This window comes from Macaca mulatta, chromosome 1 (assembly GCF_049350105.2).
Source record: "Macaca mulatta isolate MMU2019108-1 chromosome 1, T2T-MMU8v2.0, whole genome shotgun sequence".
NCBI lineage: Eukaryota > Metazoa > Chordata > Mammalia > Primates > Cercopithecidae > Macaca > Macaca mulatta.
The window spans coordinates 140,184,581-140,203,914 of record NC_133406.1 but is presented as its reverse complement, the minus strand read 5'-3'; the positions used below and the strand labels follow the sequence as shown (position 1 = coordinate 140,203,914).

At 39.6% G+C, this 19,334-nt stretch overlaps 1 protein-coding gene across 1 annotated transcript in view; it reads left to right on the top strand.

The window, feature by feature from the left end:
- Window positions 1-19,334, top strand: part of MFSD14A (major facilitator superfamily domain containing 14A) — a 46,574-nt gene that overhangs the window by 22,371 nt on the left and 4,869 nt on the right. The window contains exons 3-9 of the mRNA XM_001106724.5: window positions 492-554; window positions 1,667-1,794; window positions 3,617-3,731; window positions 8,798-9,016; window positions 9,292-9,405; window positions 10,436-10,507; window positions 18,173-18,285. Of these exons, the coding sequence (XP_001106724.2) occupies window positions 492-554; window positions 1,667-1,794; window positions 3,617-3,731; window positions 8,798-9,016; window positions 9,292-9,405; window positions 10,436-10,507; window positions 18,173-18,285 (824 nt within the window). The remainder of the gene's footprint in view (window positions 1-491; window positions 555-1,666; window positions 1,795-3,616; window positions 3,732-8,797; window positions 9,017-9,291; window positions 9,406-10,435; window positions 10,508-18,172; window positions 18,286-19,334) is intronic.

The following is a 19,334-nucleotide window of genomic DNA, read 5'->3' as shown; positions in this document are numbered from 1 at the left end:
TTATTTTATAGAATCTTTCTTGATCTACTTTGTGGCAATTAAAAATTCCTTATTAATTTTCCCAATCTCCTATCCTAGATAATATATCCATCTGAAAGAGAAATATAAGTCAATTATTTTGAGGAAGCATCATAGCATAGTGAGTAAAAGCATAGGCTTTCAAGTCTGATCTCCTAGGTTCAGTTTCAGCTTTGCCATTTACTTGCTGAATGTAGTCTTAGACAAGATGTTTAACCTCTGCATATCAGTTTTCTGATAGGGTTGTTATGAGGGATTAAATGAGATAATATATGTAAAGTGCCCAATTTAGTGCCCTGTGACATAGTAAGTACCGTATAAATAGATGATTATTAATGGTCATATGCATGTCATGCAAATCTGAATATGTAAAATAGATTGTAGTATGAAAGGATGTTCAAAAAGGTAAATATGGAAATTTTATTAAGACTGAAATATAGCATGTTATTTTTATTTTGGTTTTTTTTCTTTAGGTATTACATGAAACCTTCCCTAAACATACATTTCTGATGAATGGCTTAATTCAAGGAGTAAAGGTAGGATCAGTCATACATATATACACACACACACACAGATGAACATACATAAATACTTATGTATCTATAACTATGCCAATATATGTTTGTTTATTGATTAACAACTTAATTTTTATAATTAGATGGAGTATATTGTGAGAGATATCTTAATACTTTCTAGACTTGAGTTTTAAATTCGATCTAACTACAGTATCGCCAATTGTGTAAAATAATAAACCACATCATAACAGATTCCCTGTTTTTATGTTGACATTTTAATTCCAGAGATCTCAATGATTTTGTAAGACTACAGATTGAAGAGGAAAAAAACTATACTCAAAACCCCCCATCAATACAAAACTGTATCAGTAGGGTAAAGAGTTAGTTATTATATGAATTCTTTGCTCTTTTTCTTTTTCTTCCTTTTTTTTTTTTTGGAGGCAGAGTCTCACACTGTCACCCAGGCTGGAGTGCAAGTGGCATGATCTCAGCTCACTGCAACCTCTCTACCTCCCAGGTTCAAGCGATTCTTCTGCCTCAGCCTCCTAAGTAGCTGGGACCACAGGCGTGTGCCACCACACCCAGCTAATTTTTTGTATTTTTAGTAGAGACAGGGTTTTGCCATGTTGGCCAGGCTGGTCTCGAACTCCTGACCTAAGTGATCTGCCCTTGACCTCACAAAGTGTTGAGATTATTGGTGCAAGCCACCATGCCACGCTCAGATTCTTTACTCTTGATTCAGTTTGACAAACAAATTTTCTAAACAGATAATTAGTCTGTTGATACACACACACACACACACACACACATATGCACGTACATACATACATATGTATATATACATACATACACAGGAAATTAGCATATGGAATTGCTATTGTGGATTTATTGTGATTGAGAATTTATTAGAGCAGTTCATATTTAATACCCACCTGGAGCCCTACAGATGATTTTAAACTGTCTTGGGAAATTTTAAAATTATGTGTAGATAAGCAATTCATTATTTATTTAAAAGTTTGTGATATATTTACTTTAGAAGCAAAGTTGTTGAAAATTTTTCTATAGGAGTAAAATTATTTTTGGTTCATGTTTGTAGATGTGTGGTTTTCATTTTTTTCATTTAATTCTTTTAGGGTTTGTTGTCATTCCTTAGTGCCCCGCTTATTGGTGCTCTTTCTGATGTTTGGGGCCGAAAATCCTTCTTGCTGCTAACAGTATTTTTCACATGTGCCCCAATTCCTTTAATGAAGATCAGCCCATGGTACGTGCACATTTGGATTATAGCAACTAAATATCACTTTCAGTTATTGTTTTCTTAATGTTCCTTTATTTCTTTCACTTGGGCGATCTTGGTTATGAGGTTTTAATTTTATTTTTCTAATACATTTATTCTTTCACACAGATAAGAAGGCTTCTAAAAATATAGTAGGTAATAGTTCATAAAGATTTTAGAAATAGATGACACTGTTGGAGGCATCTAGACTTTTGGCTAACTTAATTTTGGATTCCAGAACCCAAATTTCAAAAATATTTTGGGGACTGGATAGGATTGCTAACTTTTTTTCTTGTATAGAATGTTAAAAAACAGACGCAAAGTTTGTCATTATCTATATTAGTTAGGAATAGATTTTGCTACATATCAAAACCCAAAATAATAGTTGCTTAAAAATCAAGTTTATTTCTCTTTTCATGTGAAAAAACACCTGCAGTTGAGCAGTCTGGAGCTGGTGTGGCAGTTCCAGTGGAGCAGACTTTTTCTGTCTTGCTGTTCTTCCATCCTTATCTCTCACCTCATTCAACAAAGTGGCTTCTTGAGCTCCAGCCATCAAGTCATAATACTGAGAGCAAGGTGGAAGGAGTTGCTAAGAAGAGCACATCGCCTTCTTTTAAGGAAACTTTACAGAATTCCCATCCCATCTCTGCTTGCATTTCTTTGGTCAGATTTCAGGGATATGCTGCTCCTAGTTACAAGAGGCTGGACTCAAGGCCACCTTGATTAAAATCAGTTTTTTTTTTTTTTCATTCAGGAGGCAAGGGAAGGAAAGCCAACAAAAAGGGAATAATTGTCCTAAAGTCAGAGCCCAATTTGGTTGTAGATTTATTCTGACTAATGTTCTTTTTACTCCACTTAGTATTAATGTTAGTTAGTTCTACATCATGGATGGGCTTTATTTCCATGGTGTTATCTACAACGGCCCACAGGTTTATGTGGGGCAGGATCATCTTCTTGTAGATGAGGTACAACTCTAATAGACCAAGCCTTTGATGAAGGCCGCTCATGCACATGAAATCTTACCAAAGATTGAACATAGAATGAACAAAGAATTTGCTGTGTTAAGTGGTGTGTTAGAAAAATTTTAGTAATCATAGTCTTGGTGAAATGATATTTTGAAAGTTCATCATGATTATATATGATTTTCAGAAACTAAACATCAGTATTACAATAGAAACTTCTTATTCCCAGCTAGATATTTTGGAATTATTTATAGCAAAATATAATTTGCTTTTTAAATATTTTGTTCACTCTTTATAGTAACTGTCTATTCTCAGTTTTATTAACACTGGACACTGCCATATAGGTTTTTTCTTTGTGAAACTGAGTTATTTATTTTGCCAGCATTTGAAAAGCTAAAGATAACTTATGGAAAACATTTAGTTACTATATAGAGGCTCAAGATAAATATGAAGAAACTTGTTCCTCAGTCTTGTTTACTGGATTTTGTTTTTTGTCTAGTGATGAAAAACAGTAATGGATGGATTATAATATACTTTAGTTTGCTGCTGTTTTTGGCAGTAAAAACAAAACCACTTAACAATTCAATAGTTGGTCAAAAGATTTGCCTGAATACATGATCTAATTTTAAGTATTCCTGTAGAGTAACTGAGTTGCTATTGAAGAGCTCCTTGTAGCCCTATGTTTTCATAATATCTGTGGCTTATGTTTATGGAAGAGTTAATCCATGAACTATCCTAGTAAGCTGTTGACTGACATGAGCTGCTCTTACTCTTAATTAACTTATAAAAATGAAAGATTAAAATAATGGTAATTGCTCTAACCATTTCTTGTTATCTTTCATTCCTAGGTGGTACTTTGCTGTTATCTCTGTTTCCGGGGTTTTTGCAGTGACTTTTTCTGTGGTATTTGCATATGTAGCAGATATAACTCAAGAGCATGAAAGAAGTATGGCTTATGGACTGGTATGTGTGTTTATTCTGTACCTTTTGTACCTGCTGAGAAATGCCTTGTTTTTAAGGTAGATATAAGGAGTGCAAACCTTTGCATTATAAGATATTTGCATAAAATATATTTTGTAATAAAATCGTTCATTAGACTACATTTAAAATTTTTTTGTACTGTGAGGCTATGTAAGTTTTGATACTTTTCATTCAGGAGATATGAGTCACATATCAGAATTGAAATTATAGTATATTTTACCTTGTAGAGTTCTTTTTAGCAGCATCCTAAAAATAACAATTATTTAGTATGTCAAGAGTTTAAAAAAGTCACTACTCACTTAATGTCTAATCTAGAATACAACAGGCTAACATCTAGCTCAGGGATCTGCAAACCTTTTTTTGTGGCTTTGTGGGCCACATATAGTCTCTGTCTCATTCTTTTGTTTTTGCATGTGTATTTATATTGATCAACTCTGTAAGAACGTAAGAACCACTTAGCCAGATTTTAGCCATAGTGGTAGTTTGCCAACTCCTTAACACTCTTTTGGCAAACTAAATTATGGCAGTATAATCTGTCATCTATCAAATCTAGGAATTAAAGGAAAAAAGCCTACTAATAGAATGACTACTATAGGCACAATAATAGATCACTACTGAATAGCCTGAAATAGGACAGTGATGCATTTCAGTAAATGTGAGACAAATACCTTTTGATAAATAAGGACCAAATATTGTGTTGGGCTGAATTAGTTTTAAAAGGGACTGATTTCTGATTCAAAGGACATTATAATGAAGAATCATAAGATTTATGGGATGGAAACACCTATAGAGAGAAACTTAGAAAAAGAACTAATGATTTCTGGCCTGTTTGGTGACTCACACCTGTAATCTCAGCACTTTGGGAGGCCAAGGCAGGCAGATCACTTGAGATCAGGAGTTCGAGACCAGCCTGGCCAACATGGTGAAACCTTGTCTCTATTTTAAAAAAAAAGTAAAAAGAAAAAGAACTAATAATTTCAGTTGTAAATTTGGAACATTAAATGGTATGAGACTGGATAGCCAGGATTTTTAAAAAATCATCTAAGCTATGATTTACATACCATAAAATTTATCCTTTTTGTGAGTATAGTTCAGTGAATTTTAGTAAATTTATACAGTTGTGCAAACAACACCGTAACCCAATTTGGGGTTTGTTTTTTGACTGAAATAATTTATTTTCCCATAGCCAAAGTTTTGAAATTAACAATTTTCAATCTGGAGGTTCTGTGTATTAAGACATGTTCTGGAAAAAAAAAAAAAAGGAAACTTAAATCTTCTAGAAATAATATGGATGCAGAAAAAACATGGGGAAGTGGCCGAACACAGTGGCATATGCCTGTAATACCACTGGTTTGGGAGACCAAGGCAGGAGGATTGCTTGAGGCCAGGAGTTTGAGGCTGCAGCTCTGATCATGCCACTACACTCCAGTCTGGGGTACAGAGCGAGACCTTGTCTCTTAAAAAAAAAAAGTTGGAGGGCCGAGTGCAGTGGCTTGTAATCCCAGCACTTTGGGAGGCTGAGGCAGGAGGATTGTTTGAGCCCAGGAGTTTGAGACTAGCCTGGGCAACAGAGTGAGACCCCATCTATACAGAAACTTTAAAAATTAGCCAGGTGTGGTGGTATGTGCCTGTAGTCCCAGCTACTTGGGCGGCTTAGGTGAGAGGATCACTTGAGCCTGAGAGGTTGAGGCTGCAGTGAGCAGTGATCGCACCACTGCACTCCAGCATGAGCCACAGAGTGAGACCTGTCTGAAAAAAAGGGGGTTGGGGGGTATAGGGTGACCCTTTGGTCTTTTTTCTGAGCAGAAAGGAATGGCTACCAAGTGGGGAGAATTGAGAAGGGAAATGACATGAAACAACTGTACTCTGACTTTTGCTCACTGTATCGCAAATGTGATCTCTGTAAGTGCCCTCAAATGTTTTCAGTGACCCTCATAGTGAGAACCATTATCCCTTTCCCCACACTTGTGCCAGAGCCCTGCTGAGATCTGGGTCCCTCTGAAACCACACCAGGGCTGCAATAACAAAATGACCACCACATGTGAATATATATATCTATATGTATGTGTGTGTGTGTGTATTTTTGTTGTTGTTTTGTTTTTTGTTGAGATGGAGTCTCACTGTGTCACCCAGGCTGGAGTGCAGTGGTGCGATCTTGGCTCACTGCAACCTCTGCCTCCTAGGTTCAAATGATTCTCCTGCCTCAGCCTCCAAAGCAGCTGAGACCACAGGCGTGATCCACCATGCCCAGCTAATTTTTTTCTTCTTGAGACAGGGTCTCACTCTCTTGCCCACGGTGGAGTGCAGTGGTGCCGTTACAGCTCACTGCAGCCTCTCTCTCCCTCTGCCTCCCTGCCTCAAGTGATCCTTCCACCTCAGCCTCCCGAGTAGCTGGGACGACTAATTTTTGTATGTTTTGTAGTGATGGAGTTTCACCATGTTGCCCAGGATGGTCTCAAACTCCTAAACTCAAGTGATCCACCCGTCTCAGCCTCCCAAAGTGCTGGAATTACAGGCGTGAGCCACTGCACCTGGCCAGTAGTTTTTTTTAATTGCTGTGTAGTATATTCTTATCCATTCACAAGTTGATGGACATTTGATTAATAGCTAGATATTTGAAATTACTATAATTTTATGTATTTGTTCAAATAATTGACCTTTGAAAATTGAATTGCTTGCCTTAAGCAATAGAGTTGCAAGTAAGCATTCTTGTGAAGTTTAAGTTCTCCATCCAAAAGTCAAAAATGGCATAGAAACAGAATAAAATTCCAACATTAATCTCCAATTATGTTTTAAAAGAATATGATCCTTTTTCCTTTCCTTCTCTTCCCTTTCGCTTTCCTTTGTCCTTCCCTTCCCCCTCCCCTCCCCTCCCCTTTCCACTTTTCACTTTCACTTTCCCCTTTCCTTTTCACTTTCACGTTTCTCCTTTCCCTTCCCTTTTCTCTTTCCTTTCCCCTCCCCTTTTCACTTTCCCTTCCCTTCCCTTTTCCCTTTCCTTTCCTTTCCCTTCCCTTTTCCCTTTCCTTTCCCTTCCCCTTTTGCCTTTCCCTTCCCCTTTTCCCTTTCCTTTCCTTTCCCCTTCCCTTCTTTTTTCTTTTTCTTTCCTTTTCTTTTCCCTTCCCCTTTCCCCTTTTCCTTACCTTTTCCCTTTTTTAACCCTTTCCTTCCCCTTTTCTCTTCCCTCTCCCCTTTTCCTTTCTCCTCCTCTCCGCTCCTCTTCTCTCCGCTCCTCTTCTCTCCACTCCTCTTCTTTCCCTTTTCCCTTTGCTTTCCTTTCCTCTTTCCTTTCGAGACAGGGTGTTACTATGTTGCCCAGACTGGACTCACTCTTGGGATCAAGTGATCTCCCACCTCAGCCTCCTGAGTAGCTGGGAATATAGGCAGGTGCCACTTCACCTAAGAGTGCTATTTTTAGGAATTGTTACCTGCTGTCACATCTGCTAATTTGTAGGCTGTTGTCCAGTAGGCTAGAAATGTCTGAGGTTAACAGGTTTGCTCTGCTTGTGTCCTTTTCAGCTTTAATCTTCATCTTCACCAGGCTTAAAAAATAGACTTCCTCAGAGTTTTAGAGATGTTCTTAATTTATCTATGATTTCATTCTTCCTAATCCTGCCAACTAAAAAGATTACCAAGTTCAGTTTTGTTCCAGGGCTTAACATATTATTGATGAGAAGAGGAACCTCAAAGTCTTTAAGCTTTATTTCAGCTAGCCCTTCAGTATTTATCAAGATAAAAGTTCATTTAATTTTAATATTGGAAAAGTCACAATGAAATTGGATTTCCTTAGTGCAGTGGGTTTTAGACTCCTTTCACAGAGAGCCCTTACGGGTTTATGGAGATGCCCTAAAGCAAGCTTGTCCAACCCGTGGCCCACAGCCTGCACACATGGCCCAACAGAAATTCATAAACTTGCTTAAAACATTATGCGATTTTTTTTTCTTTAAGCTCATCAGCTATCGTTAGTGTTAGTGTATTTTATGTGTGGCCCAGGGAAGCCAAAAGATTGGACACCCCTCCCCTAAGGACTAGCAGGACTGGCAGTCAAGGAGGGGCGTTTGTGCAGTGCCCAGGCCCTCAACCCTTCCTCAACTAAAAAGAGTTAAACAATTTAAATAGAGGTGGGGTCTTGCTCTGTTGCCCAGGCTGGTCACAGACTTCTGGCTTCAAGCAGTCCTCCCACCTTGGCCTCCCCAAGTGCTGAGATTACAGGCATGAGCCACCACACCCAGTCTTCTTAAACAATCTGTTTTACTTATGAATTTGCCAATAGGATTTATTGGAACAGAGGGCTTCAAGGCTTAGAAGTTTGAAGACAGTGTCCTGAGAGGCTATCATTTATTTTTGAGATGGCGTCTCACTCTGTCACCATGGCTGGAGTGCAGTGGTGCTGTCATGGCTCACTGCAACCTCCGCCTTTCTGGCTCAAAGGAATTCTGCCACCTCAGCCTCTGAAGCAGCTGGGTGCACACCACCATGCCTAGCTAATTTTTCTTTTTTTTTTTTTTTGTACAGACAGGATTTCTCCATGTTACCCAGGCTGTTTTTAGGCAAGAATCTAATTCTTTACTTTTCCTGTCAAAGGAGAGAGTATAAGAAAAGTGGGGCCAGGCTTGGTGTCTCACACCTATACACCTAGCACTTTCAGAGGCTGAGGTGGGAGGATCGCTTGAGCTCAGGAGTTCAAGACTAGCCTGGGCAACATAGACTTCCATCTCTATAAAAAATACACAGAATTAGCTGGGCATAGTGGTGTGTGCCTGTAGCCCCATCAGGAGATCTTCGGGCAGGAAGATCTCTTGGGCCTGAGAGATCAAGACTACTGTGAGCCATGATGGCACCACTGCACTCCAGCCTGGCGACAGAGCAAGACCCAGCTCCACCCTCTTGCCCCCCCAAAAAAAAAAGATAAATGACACAGGTAGGAAGAGGAAAGGGAGGGTGTGCAACAGAAGTTCTGACATAAATCAAGATTATGAGAAGAGTTATGTGGTGTTGAAGAAAAAAGGTAGCCTGACTAATCTCTATCTATCCTTAATTTATTGCAGGTTTCAGCAACATTTGCTGCAAGTTTAGTCACCAGTCCTGCAATTGGAGCTTATCTTGGACGAGTATATGGGGACAGCTTGGTGGTGGTCTTAGCTACGGCAATAGCTTTGCTAGATATTTGTTTTATCCTTGTTGCTGTGCCAGAGTCGTTGCCTGAGAAGATGCGGCCAGCATCCTGGGGAGCACCCATTTCCTGGGAACAAGCTGACCCTTTTGCGGTAAGTTTATACCTTTTCCTTCTTGATAAAAAAGTGCATGATTCAGTGCAGCATTAATATTTTGTTGTGGATATTTCTTTTGGGAAAACATCTTGGGTTTTTCTTTTAACATTTTGAAATGTTTTTCAGAATAGTTTGGGGAATATGAAATAAACTAAAAAGGACAACTAGTTGTCCTCGCGTACACTGCCAAAAGGAATCTCTGCGTATTCTTAAGAGCAGTTCAGTGGTTTTGACATAAAACCTTATATCAATCAGTCTTTTTCTTGTTCTAGTCCTTAAAAAAAGTCGGCCAAGATTCCATAGTGCTGCTCATCTGCATCACGGTGTTTCTCTCCTACCTTCCGGAGGCGGGCCAATATTCCAGCTTTTTTCTATACCTCAGACAGGTAAAATCCGCTTCTACTGAGGGGGACTTTTCCTTCATTGTCCAGTGCTTTATAAAAATACTGAATCTTGAGAGAACTATAATAGAAGTGGCCTTTAAAGATGAATATCATTGGGCTTGGCATAGTGGCCCACGCCTGTAATCTGAGCACTTTGGGAGGCCAAGGTGGGCAGATCACCTGAGGTCAGGAGATCGAGACCAGCCTGGCCAACATGGCAAAACCCTGTGTCTACTAAAAATACAAAAAACTAGCCAGGCGTAGTGGCAGGCACCTGTAATCCCAGCAACTTGGGAGGCTGAGGCAGGAGAATCACTTGAACCCGGGAGGCGGAGGCTGCAGTGAGCTGAGATTGCGCCATTGCACTCAGCCTGGGTAACGAGCAAAACTCTGTCTCAAAATTAAAAAAAAAAAAAAAAAAAAAGAATACCATTTAGTCCACTAGACTTAACCTCCTGTTCCGTGTGGCTGATGTTCCTTGTGCATTTCTTATGGGAGTATTTGGTATATTAAGATTTTGACTTATTTCTGTCTAAGAAAGATAGTTTTCCCTGTCCATATAGGTGGTTTGAGTTTATTTGTTGGTTGTAGAAGTGATGGGATGATTTAACCCCTTCACCTGCTCCAGCTTCTTTGTGATTTGGAGCATATGTAAGTAGAGCAACTAGCCAAAATGAGAGCAAAAACGAGTTTTTTTCTCCTTGACACTAGTCTCACTAGACAGAAATCAAGCCTTTAACCAATACATGTAAAATGCACAAAATACTGTAATATTTATTTGTAAAATGATTCTGAGTTCTTGATAAGTATCTCCAATGTAGTATATCCACACTGAGGAACCCACCATGGATAAGTAGGCATTTTTAGTATGTTAAGATTTGTTGTATTTCCTCTGAGGAATTCTTTGTTTATAAATGAATTACATTTATTTTTTTCTGGCCCATTTAATGTTAATGTACAAGTAGCTGCATTAGTTTTCTATCTGGTATACATTTGTATTCATTAATGTTACCTTTTCTGGAAACCCTTCTAGATAATGAAATTTTCACCAGAAAGTGTTGCAGCGTTTATAGCAGTCCTTGGCATTCTTTCCATTATTGCACAGGTGAGTTTCTTTTTTTAGTTAGAGTGATGTCGTAGAGTGAGCCTGGCTGGCCATCCAGACTAGGGCCTCATCTAGTGATGGTATCTGGGTGGAATCAACAACATCAGGAGTCTGAGGTTGATAGGTTCAGAAATTCAGTTTGTTTGTTGATCAAATTTTTGGGACTGACATATATTAATGTAGGATATATAAATGTAAAAGCTAGTTTATTGATGTATACTAGGATATATGCCTGGATGAAGTTAGAAGTTTCGTGTCTGTTAGTCCTTGCCCTATTTATTCACTCATTCAACAGATACTTATTGCATACCTACCGTGTGTCAGGCACTGGGGATACAGCAGTGAACTTAACTAAATTCTTGCTCTTGTAGAGTTTACGTTCTGGTGGGATAAGACAGAAAATAAAAACACCAATGTAAACATATCAGGTGTATTGAGAACAGAGAAAAAAGCTAAGGGTCATATAGAGAGTGACTTGGGGGAAAGGTCTTAAGGCACAGGGGGCATGGTTGAGAAGACTTTGCTAATGCAAGGTGACATTTGAGCAGAGACCCAAAGGTATGAGGAGCAAGCTGTAGGATTATCTGGAAGAAGAGAATTCTAAACAGTACAAACAAAATTTTCAGGAGAGACTGGAGCTGGCCTGTGTAAGAAACAACAGGGGGCCAGTGCGGCTCCCGTTGAGTGAACAGTTGAGAGCATTTTAGAAACTGAAGTCCAAGAGGTAGTGAGGGACCAGATCACGTGGGACTTGCAGGTCCTCATAAGACTTGAGTAAGATAGGAAGTCATTGGTGGGTTCTGAGCAGCAGAATGACATGAAAGTGTGTATCTTGGCAGCTCAGTTGGGAAACAGTTGTTGTGTAATGAATAAGATATTAATCAACACAGGAATTTGGATTTTCTGAGGAGATACTTCATCCTGGCTTCCAAACAATTTCTGTTGAACAATAAGAGTACCAGTTTTCTCTGGTGGCCTTCATAATTCCCCAACATCACAGAACGTCGTCCTCCTTTCTGTGAAAAAGCCCCGCCCCCTTTCTTGCTATTTGGCTTTCTGTTTCCGAGACTCTATGAAGATAATCTAGTCTAAGTTAATACTTTTTCTCACCTTAGATGTAATCTACTAGATTGCAACTTAATTTTATTCTAGGGTATTTTTAATTGATTCTTGGATGGTTCACCATTTTTCGAGTAGGGTTCCTTCTGCAGATCTCATGATTCATTCTGTTTTGGTGGGTTTAGCAACAAATTTCAAATTTAAATCCCATATGCCACCCCAAGCCTCTGCACATACATATACTTGGTGTTGAGTATTAGTACTATTTCTGGCTTCAGGTTTGTCCTGAGAATCATCAGTCTGGAAAAACAATGCATTTAAGTATTCATTCCTAGCCATGAGAAAAGTGCTTTTCAACTTTGGGGGAAAATATACTGTAGCCTTTATATAAAAATGGCTTTAAAAAAAGTTTTTGAGGTCAGGTGCGGTGGTTCATGTCTGTAGGCCCAGCACTTTGGGTGGCCAAGATGGGGGACCACTTGAGCCCAGGAGTTCAAGACCAGCTGAAGCAACTTGGCAAAACCCCATCTCTACCAAAAAAAAAAAAAAAAAGCCCAGTGTGGTGGTGTGTGCCTGTAATCCCAGCTACTCAGGAAGCTGAGATGGGAGGATTGCTTGATCCTGGGAGGTCGAGGGTGCGGTGAGCCACAGTTGTGCCATGGTTCTCCAGTATGGGCAACAGAATGAGACCGTGTCTCAAAAAAAAAAAAAAAAAGTGTAAGGAAAATACACAGTATGTGTAGAACTTGATGAATTATCAAAGATTAACCCAACCTTGCAACGGATGTAATCAGCCTGGTCATGAGTATCTTTTGCATACATTGCCGACGTTAGATTTGCTAACATTTTGTTTCAGATTTAGATGAAGAGAGCAGACTAATACTGTAATGACACGTAAGAGATCGATAGCTATAAGGTCTTAGTTCTGTTTCTTACTTAAATGACCATGGGAGCTGTATGCATCTAATAAATTTAGTCAGTGACACTGCAGACCGAGTGATGAGTGCAAGGTGCTTTTGAGAGTATTTTTTCTCTGTTCAGCAGATGGCACCTGGCACTAGGTTACAAGATGAAAGACAGTCTCTGAGAGTGCAGAATCTGGCAGGGCAGACAGGTAAAGAAAGGAGAGGGATGTAGCTGGATTTGTATTGGAAAGATAAGTGCAGCAGCAGAGACCTGACGACAGTAAGACCCAAAGGTGCAAGCAACCCTCTAACCACCATTGCTGATACAGCATGACAGTCACAGTCCGTGAGGAACAAGGTCCTTAAGTGACCATTTAGGTATTGGTGCTTATATAGAAGTAAGAATCAACACTTTATATCATTATATATGAACTACTACATTATTACATGTGTAGCCTCAAAGGTGGAAGAATGATCTTGTATTCTCGTTTATGCAGAAATAATACACAATTGAGAATGACTTGTCCCCTGTTGACCTCCCAAACCACTGAAAAACCAATGTATTTCTCCTTCCTCTCCAGCAGCAGGGAGCTGCTGATAGCTCTCCAGTTACGCCTGTTTGCTGTATTTCTTACCCATGTGCTTTTGTTCCTGCTATTCTTTCTGCCTCCCCTTCCTCCACCCTAAGTATCCCTTTTCTGGGTTCCCATGCTAATGTGGGCATATCTCTATCATTGTACAGAATACACTGTAGTAGAGATTTTATCTCTGTTTATTGCCTTACTTTGTCAGCTCTAGCGGACCTCTGAGTAGATCATGAGGTCAGGATTGTATCATATTCATTTTTGTCACCCTGGCACCCTGAATTACCAGGAGTTGCTAAACTAAATGTCATTGTTTTTTTCATAATGTTTTTTAAAAAAAAAAAAACTTTAAAAATTAATAGTAAACACTTTAAAGTTGGGAAGTGTTATGTGAAATTATGGTTATGCAGCTTCTCTCCCAAAATGATTAGATCTGGTAACTAGATGTGGGCCAACCTTCCAGCGAGAGCCAAGTAGTTGCTGTCCCCTTTGGAACCTTTTCTTTCTGGTTTGCTGGCAGCCCTGTTGCTTCCTGGGCACCAGTAGGTATATGAGTTCCTAACACTTGCACTAAGTAAGTGTTTACATGAGAACATTGATATAGTTAGTTCTACACATTTCTTTTTTCTCTTGTGCTTTCCTATCCAGCCCTCTCTATGGGGGTGACTCCCACACTACACCTCCAGTCCAGTCCCCGAGCTCGTATGTGACACATTGGCTGGGTATCTCAGTCTTAACATGGCCAAAATTAAAATCTGGGTTCTATCCCCTGCCTGCCACCCCTATGCTCCTCATCTCATTCAGTGGCTTTACCGCCACCTGGTTTTGGGGGCCAGAGAGAGACCTTAGCAACATTCATGAATCCTTTCTCCCTAGCCTACATTCAGCCCATCAAATGATACTTCCTATCACCTCTGTCTCCAAAATACATCTCGAATCAGAGCGTTTCTGATATTCTCCATTGGTGGGAACCCAATCTGAGCCGTGGCCGTATCCTCCATCTGGTCTCTCTGCCTCCATCTTGCCTCACTATAGTTCATTCTGCACTTGGCAGAGTAATTTTTGTAAAATGGAAATTTAATCGCATCTTGCCTATTTAAAACTTACTTTCCTTTGCAACCAGAATAAAATCTAGACTCCTTATTGTGTCATTTTCCTCCACTCTCCACATGGTTGAGTGTGTTCTGTTTCAGTCCAGGGCCTTTGCACTTGCTGTCAGCCTTGCTTGCGGTGTTCTCTTTCCCCAGATCTTCACATAACTACCGCTCTCCCCTCTTCAACTCGCACTTCAGAAAGGCCTTCCCTGGATCCTGGTTTAAGCAGCATCTCCGTCACGCTGCCCTATTTCATTTGTTCATAGCAGCTACAACCTGGAATATCTTGTTAAATGAGCGGGCTCATGTCCATCTTTCCTCCACGAGAAGGCAGTCCGTGTGTGGATACTTTGGATACTTTGACTTACCCTTGTGTCTTCAGGCCAAGAATAAGAGTTGGTCTTATTAGGAATTTGGCAAATATTTGTTAACAGACTAACCAAAGTTGATGTTAGTGTTAGCTGTTTAATCAGCTGTGCCATCTTGCTTAAGTCATTTAACCTTTGGGACTCGGTGCTGTCATCTTCAAAATGAGAGTTAAATTAAGGGACACCAAAATTTTTTTCTGTTCAAGAACACTGTATATGTTAAGTATTTTGTTTCATTATTAATATTATTGAGTTGAGAATATTATAACATTTAGAATTATGCATGTTTTCCATAAACATTTATTAAGAACTTACTGGGTGCTGGGGATATAAATGTAAATAAGAGAAAAGTTCCTGCCTTCAAGAAGAAAATCAGTGTTCCCAGTTAGAGTGTTATAAGTATCAGTGTCTTTTAGGGCTTTGGGTCACAAGATGGGCTGTAGGGGAGAGTCCAAGAGGAGGTTTTCACAGCAGTGGGCCTGCTGCAGTAATTCTGCACATAGGATGTTACCCCAGGCAAGGGGGATTGGTGTATCTGAATTGTTTCCAGTTTTAATGACTCATCTCATGGCCTTAAGAAAATATATTCTTCTCCAGGCGCCGTGGCCCACACCTGTATTCTCAGCACTTTGAGAGGCCAAGGTGGGTGAATCACCTGAGGTCAGGAGTTCGAGACCAGCCTGGCCAACATGGTGAAACCTCATCTCTGCTAAAAATGCAAAAAAAAAAAAAAAAAAAAAAAATTTTAGCTGGGCATGGTGGCACGTGCCTGTAATCCCAGCTACTTGGGAGGCTGAGGCAGGAGAATCACTTGAACCTAGGAGGTGGAGGTTGCAGTGAGCCAACATTGCGCCACTGCACTCCAGCCTGGGCAACAAGAGCGAAACTCCATCTTGGGGAAAAAAGTGTGGGGGGAAAGACTGGGCTCATGCCTGAGATCCCAGCACTTTGGGAGGCCGAGGCAGGTGAATCACAAGGTCAGGAGTTTGAAACCAGCCTGACCAATATAGTGAAACCCCGTCTTTACTAAAAATACAAAAATTAGCGGGTGCGCTGGCGGGCGCCTGTAGTCCCAGCTTCTTGGGAGGCTGAGGCAGGAAAATTGCTTGAACCCTGGAGGCGGAGGTTGCAGTGAGCCGAGATCATGCCATTGCACTGCAGCCTGGGCAACAGAGCGAGACTCCATCTCTGGAAAAAAGAAGAAAAGAAAAGAAAATATATTATCCAGTTAATGTAATCTATCAAATGGAAATGGGGCTAATGATGCATTCTGAGCCTCTTTTTTTTATTGAACTGGGATTTATTCTTTGAGAACAGCTTTCCACAAAGGGAAAGATACTCATTTCTGTAGATAATTACTTACTGGCTAGATGCGTTGGTTGAAGGGCTGTGAAATGACTGCATTTTATAAGTACTTTTTGGTAATATGAATGATCTATGCTTGAGAAGTCTCAGCTTTCTTAGGCCAGCATTCCTGAAAGAGCACGTGCTCCAGGGGACACGGCTGGCCCATGCCATCCTGTTCCCACTGAGCTGGGAGTTGATGCTCAGCCTTCTTCACTGCCCTGTCTCTTGGCTGAAGTGCCAGGGATTTCGTCATAAGTGAAATCTATTTTTTAACAGCGTTTCTTCCTTGAGTGCTCATCATCATCTCAGTGAATAATGAGAACAAATGTTTTCTGCTCTGTGAGTTCCTAGAGCCATATAAAGAATCCCAGCTTTTTAGATGAAAGTGCTACCTTCAGGGATGTTCTTGAAAGTAGTTTCCCAGAAGTTCTTCGACTTTGCATTATAGTTCCCTGTTCTTCTGAGACAGTTGGAGGCCACAGAGCTTTGGGTATACTTACAGTTTCCTTTTTCATAATTAATTGAAAGCCAGTCTCTGATATATTCCACAAATAAAATCATTTTTAATTATTTCTAACCCTAATTTGAATCCTAATCATTTCTAATCTTTCTGATTCTTTTTTATAATATTGGCCGCCAGTTCCCACCCACAAGCCATGGGAAGCATGTGATTTACTACCTTAGAAGAAAGCAACATGATCACATAGATTGCATTTGATTGGGGGCAATAAAAATGGAAAATATTTAGCATACTTATCAGACTGGAAAATAATGGCTTTAGAGTGAAAGGGTGAACAAATTTTCTTTTTTTTTTTTTTTTTTTTTTTGAGATTGTCTCTTGTCACCCAGGCTGGAGTGCAGTGGTGTGATCATGGCTCCCTGCAGCCTCGACCTCCTGGGCTCAAGTGATCCTCTGGACTCAGCCTCCTGAGTAGCTGGGACCACAGGCGTGTGCCACCAGCCTGGCTAATTTTTCAACTTTTTGTAGAGATGTGGTCTCCCTATGTTGTCCAGGCTGGTCTCAAACTCCTGGGTTCAAGCAGTCGTCCCACCTCAGTCCTCCAAAGTGCTGGGATTACAGACATGAGCCACTGTGCCTAGCCTAAATGTTTCTTTCAGTTGAAGTTTTTCTCAGCTAACTGCTGGCTCTGGGCGAGTTTCCTTTTCTGGTTTGGTTGCTGAAGAATGTAATTCTACAAGGGAGCAATGCCTTGTGGAACTCAATCTTATACTCACATGATTTAAGTGAAAGTCTTACAGAAGAAAGCTTTGCGTTCTAATTGCCCAAAATTCCTTCAAAGAGTCATTTGCTTTTCACTGGCATATTTGTGATTAAATTCTTAAATGGCCATCTCAATTTAAAGAATTCAAAACTTACATTTTATGGGTTTTAAAGTGTCAGCCCATCATAAAATAGTGACTTCCTGTATTATTTTTACTTCTTTGTCTATGGACTTACTAGCTATCTTATGTAATATATTAAAAACTTTAGTTAGAATAGCAAAAAAAAATTTTCTAATGTTCCCAAATCACTGCTGAATTTCTGTTAACTTTGAAAGGAAAAGGAGGCACAAGAAAACCCACCCACTGATAATATTGTTTATTAACTCAGACTGTTGCCAGGCACAATTCTAAGAACTTAATGTAAATATATCTCATTTAATTCACATGACAAGGTTTTGAAATAGGTGCTGTTATCCCCATTTGGAAAGAGACAAAAGTGAGCCTCAAAGTCAAGTGACTTGCTCAGAGCCACACAAAGCCAAGATTATGATCCAGGCTGTTTTTCTAAAGTCTGCTGTTAATTAGTATACTGTATTTCTCCCAAATCAAACTTATTTACTGTTTATAAAAGACATCATGGTTTCAACAATAGATTAACTTAGGTAAATAATATATGGGTAATCATTGTTCTATGTTAGTTTTTCTTTAGTTGTAGAAATAAGCATTTTAGACTAACTTGGACCTAAACAAGCTTTAAGGCTATTACATAATGGGGATCTCCAAATCATTAGAACTTTTGACCCTTCCATTTTCAACTACTGATTTAAGTGGTCCTCAGTAGAAATGTACTGAATAGGAAGTTTTATCTTTCAGTTTTCTAACTCTCTCTCAGTCTGGATCTGTGTCAGCAGAGGTACTTTTCATCTGCTGATGTGACCTGGACCAGTGATCTCAGACATATTCAGGGCAATTATTGCTGAAAATCAGCCAAATTGTAGAAAAGTACCAATAGTCCTTTTATAGTATAGATTGAAAGAAGTCACTTTTTAAAACTTTATTCCGATAAATCTTTTTTTTTTTTCAGACCATAGTCTTGAGTTTACTTATGAGGTCAATTGGAAATAAGAACACCATTTTATTGGGTCTAGGATTTCAAATATTACAGTTGGCATGGTATGGCTTTGGTTCAGAACCTTGGTAAGTATAAATATTTTAATATTAATAGTTTTAATTTTGGTGTTAGCCCTTCTGTTTTTATTTGCTTCTCAACTGAGCGGTAGACTGTAATCCGTCTCATACTATGCTTTTTATCTTTCAAAATGTGTCTAAGTCTGCCAATTGTATATATATTCTCCTAGAATGACTTGAGGATTAAAAAGGTGACCTTTTGTAGCAAAATGACAGGCTGAATTTTTGAATGAGATTATATAGCTTTTGAATCTTTAAGGAGCATTTAATCTAAATCAGTCTGTTACTAGGAAAAAGTATGTAATCCCACAGCAACAAGGCCCTGAACGTTATTTACATTTTTTGCTTTTCCGGTTAGGAAAAAGAAAGTTGTATAACCAGTGATCATTACTGATAGCAAACCAGAAGTGAAAACAATCCAGTTGTTTTGGTGCCAGCTTCATGCTGTGTCTCAGCTTTTCCTCTCAGTCGGATTTCCTGCAGGGGCGTTGAGTAGTGGTGCTTGTCAGGCTGCCCACGTAGATAGTGTTATTGTGCTCAGGCATTACAGCACTGGGCTCCATGGTTTGCACTAATATTTCAGACAGCTCGCTGCCTCGTCTCTGTTTGGACTTGGATAGGAGTAAGCATCAAGAGTGTGACTGTTTGTTTTCCAGACTAGCCTTTGCAAAGAGGTGCTCACAATTGGGATTACCTAAAACATTTCTTTTAAACATCAAGCCAGGAACATCCAAGTTACTTGTTCTTTACAATTGAAGGATTAGATCAAATCAGCGATATCTTCACACTGAATCACAAATCCATAAGAACTTTGCTAAAGACTTGTTGGCTTCATGTGTTTGGAAATATTTGATGATGTTTCTTCATCTGTATCATACATTATCCTCAATATAACCTCTCAGCTGCCTGTAGAAATAATACCCAGCACATTTTACAGTTTGGAACATGGTACCCCGATTTTACATGACACCCTCACAGCACTCTTGTGAATTAAGTTGCTGCCTTTGTATACAGGGTTAGACTGTTAAGCGACTTGCCCATAGTCACCTAGTAAGCAA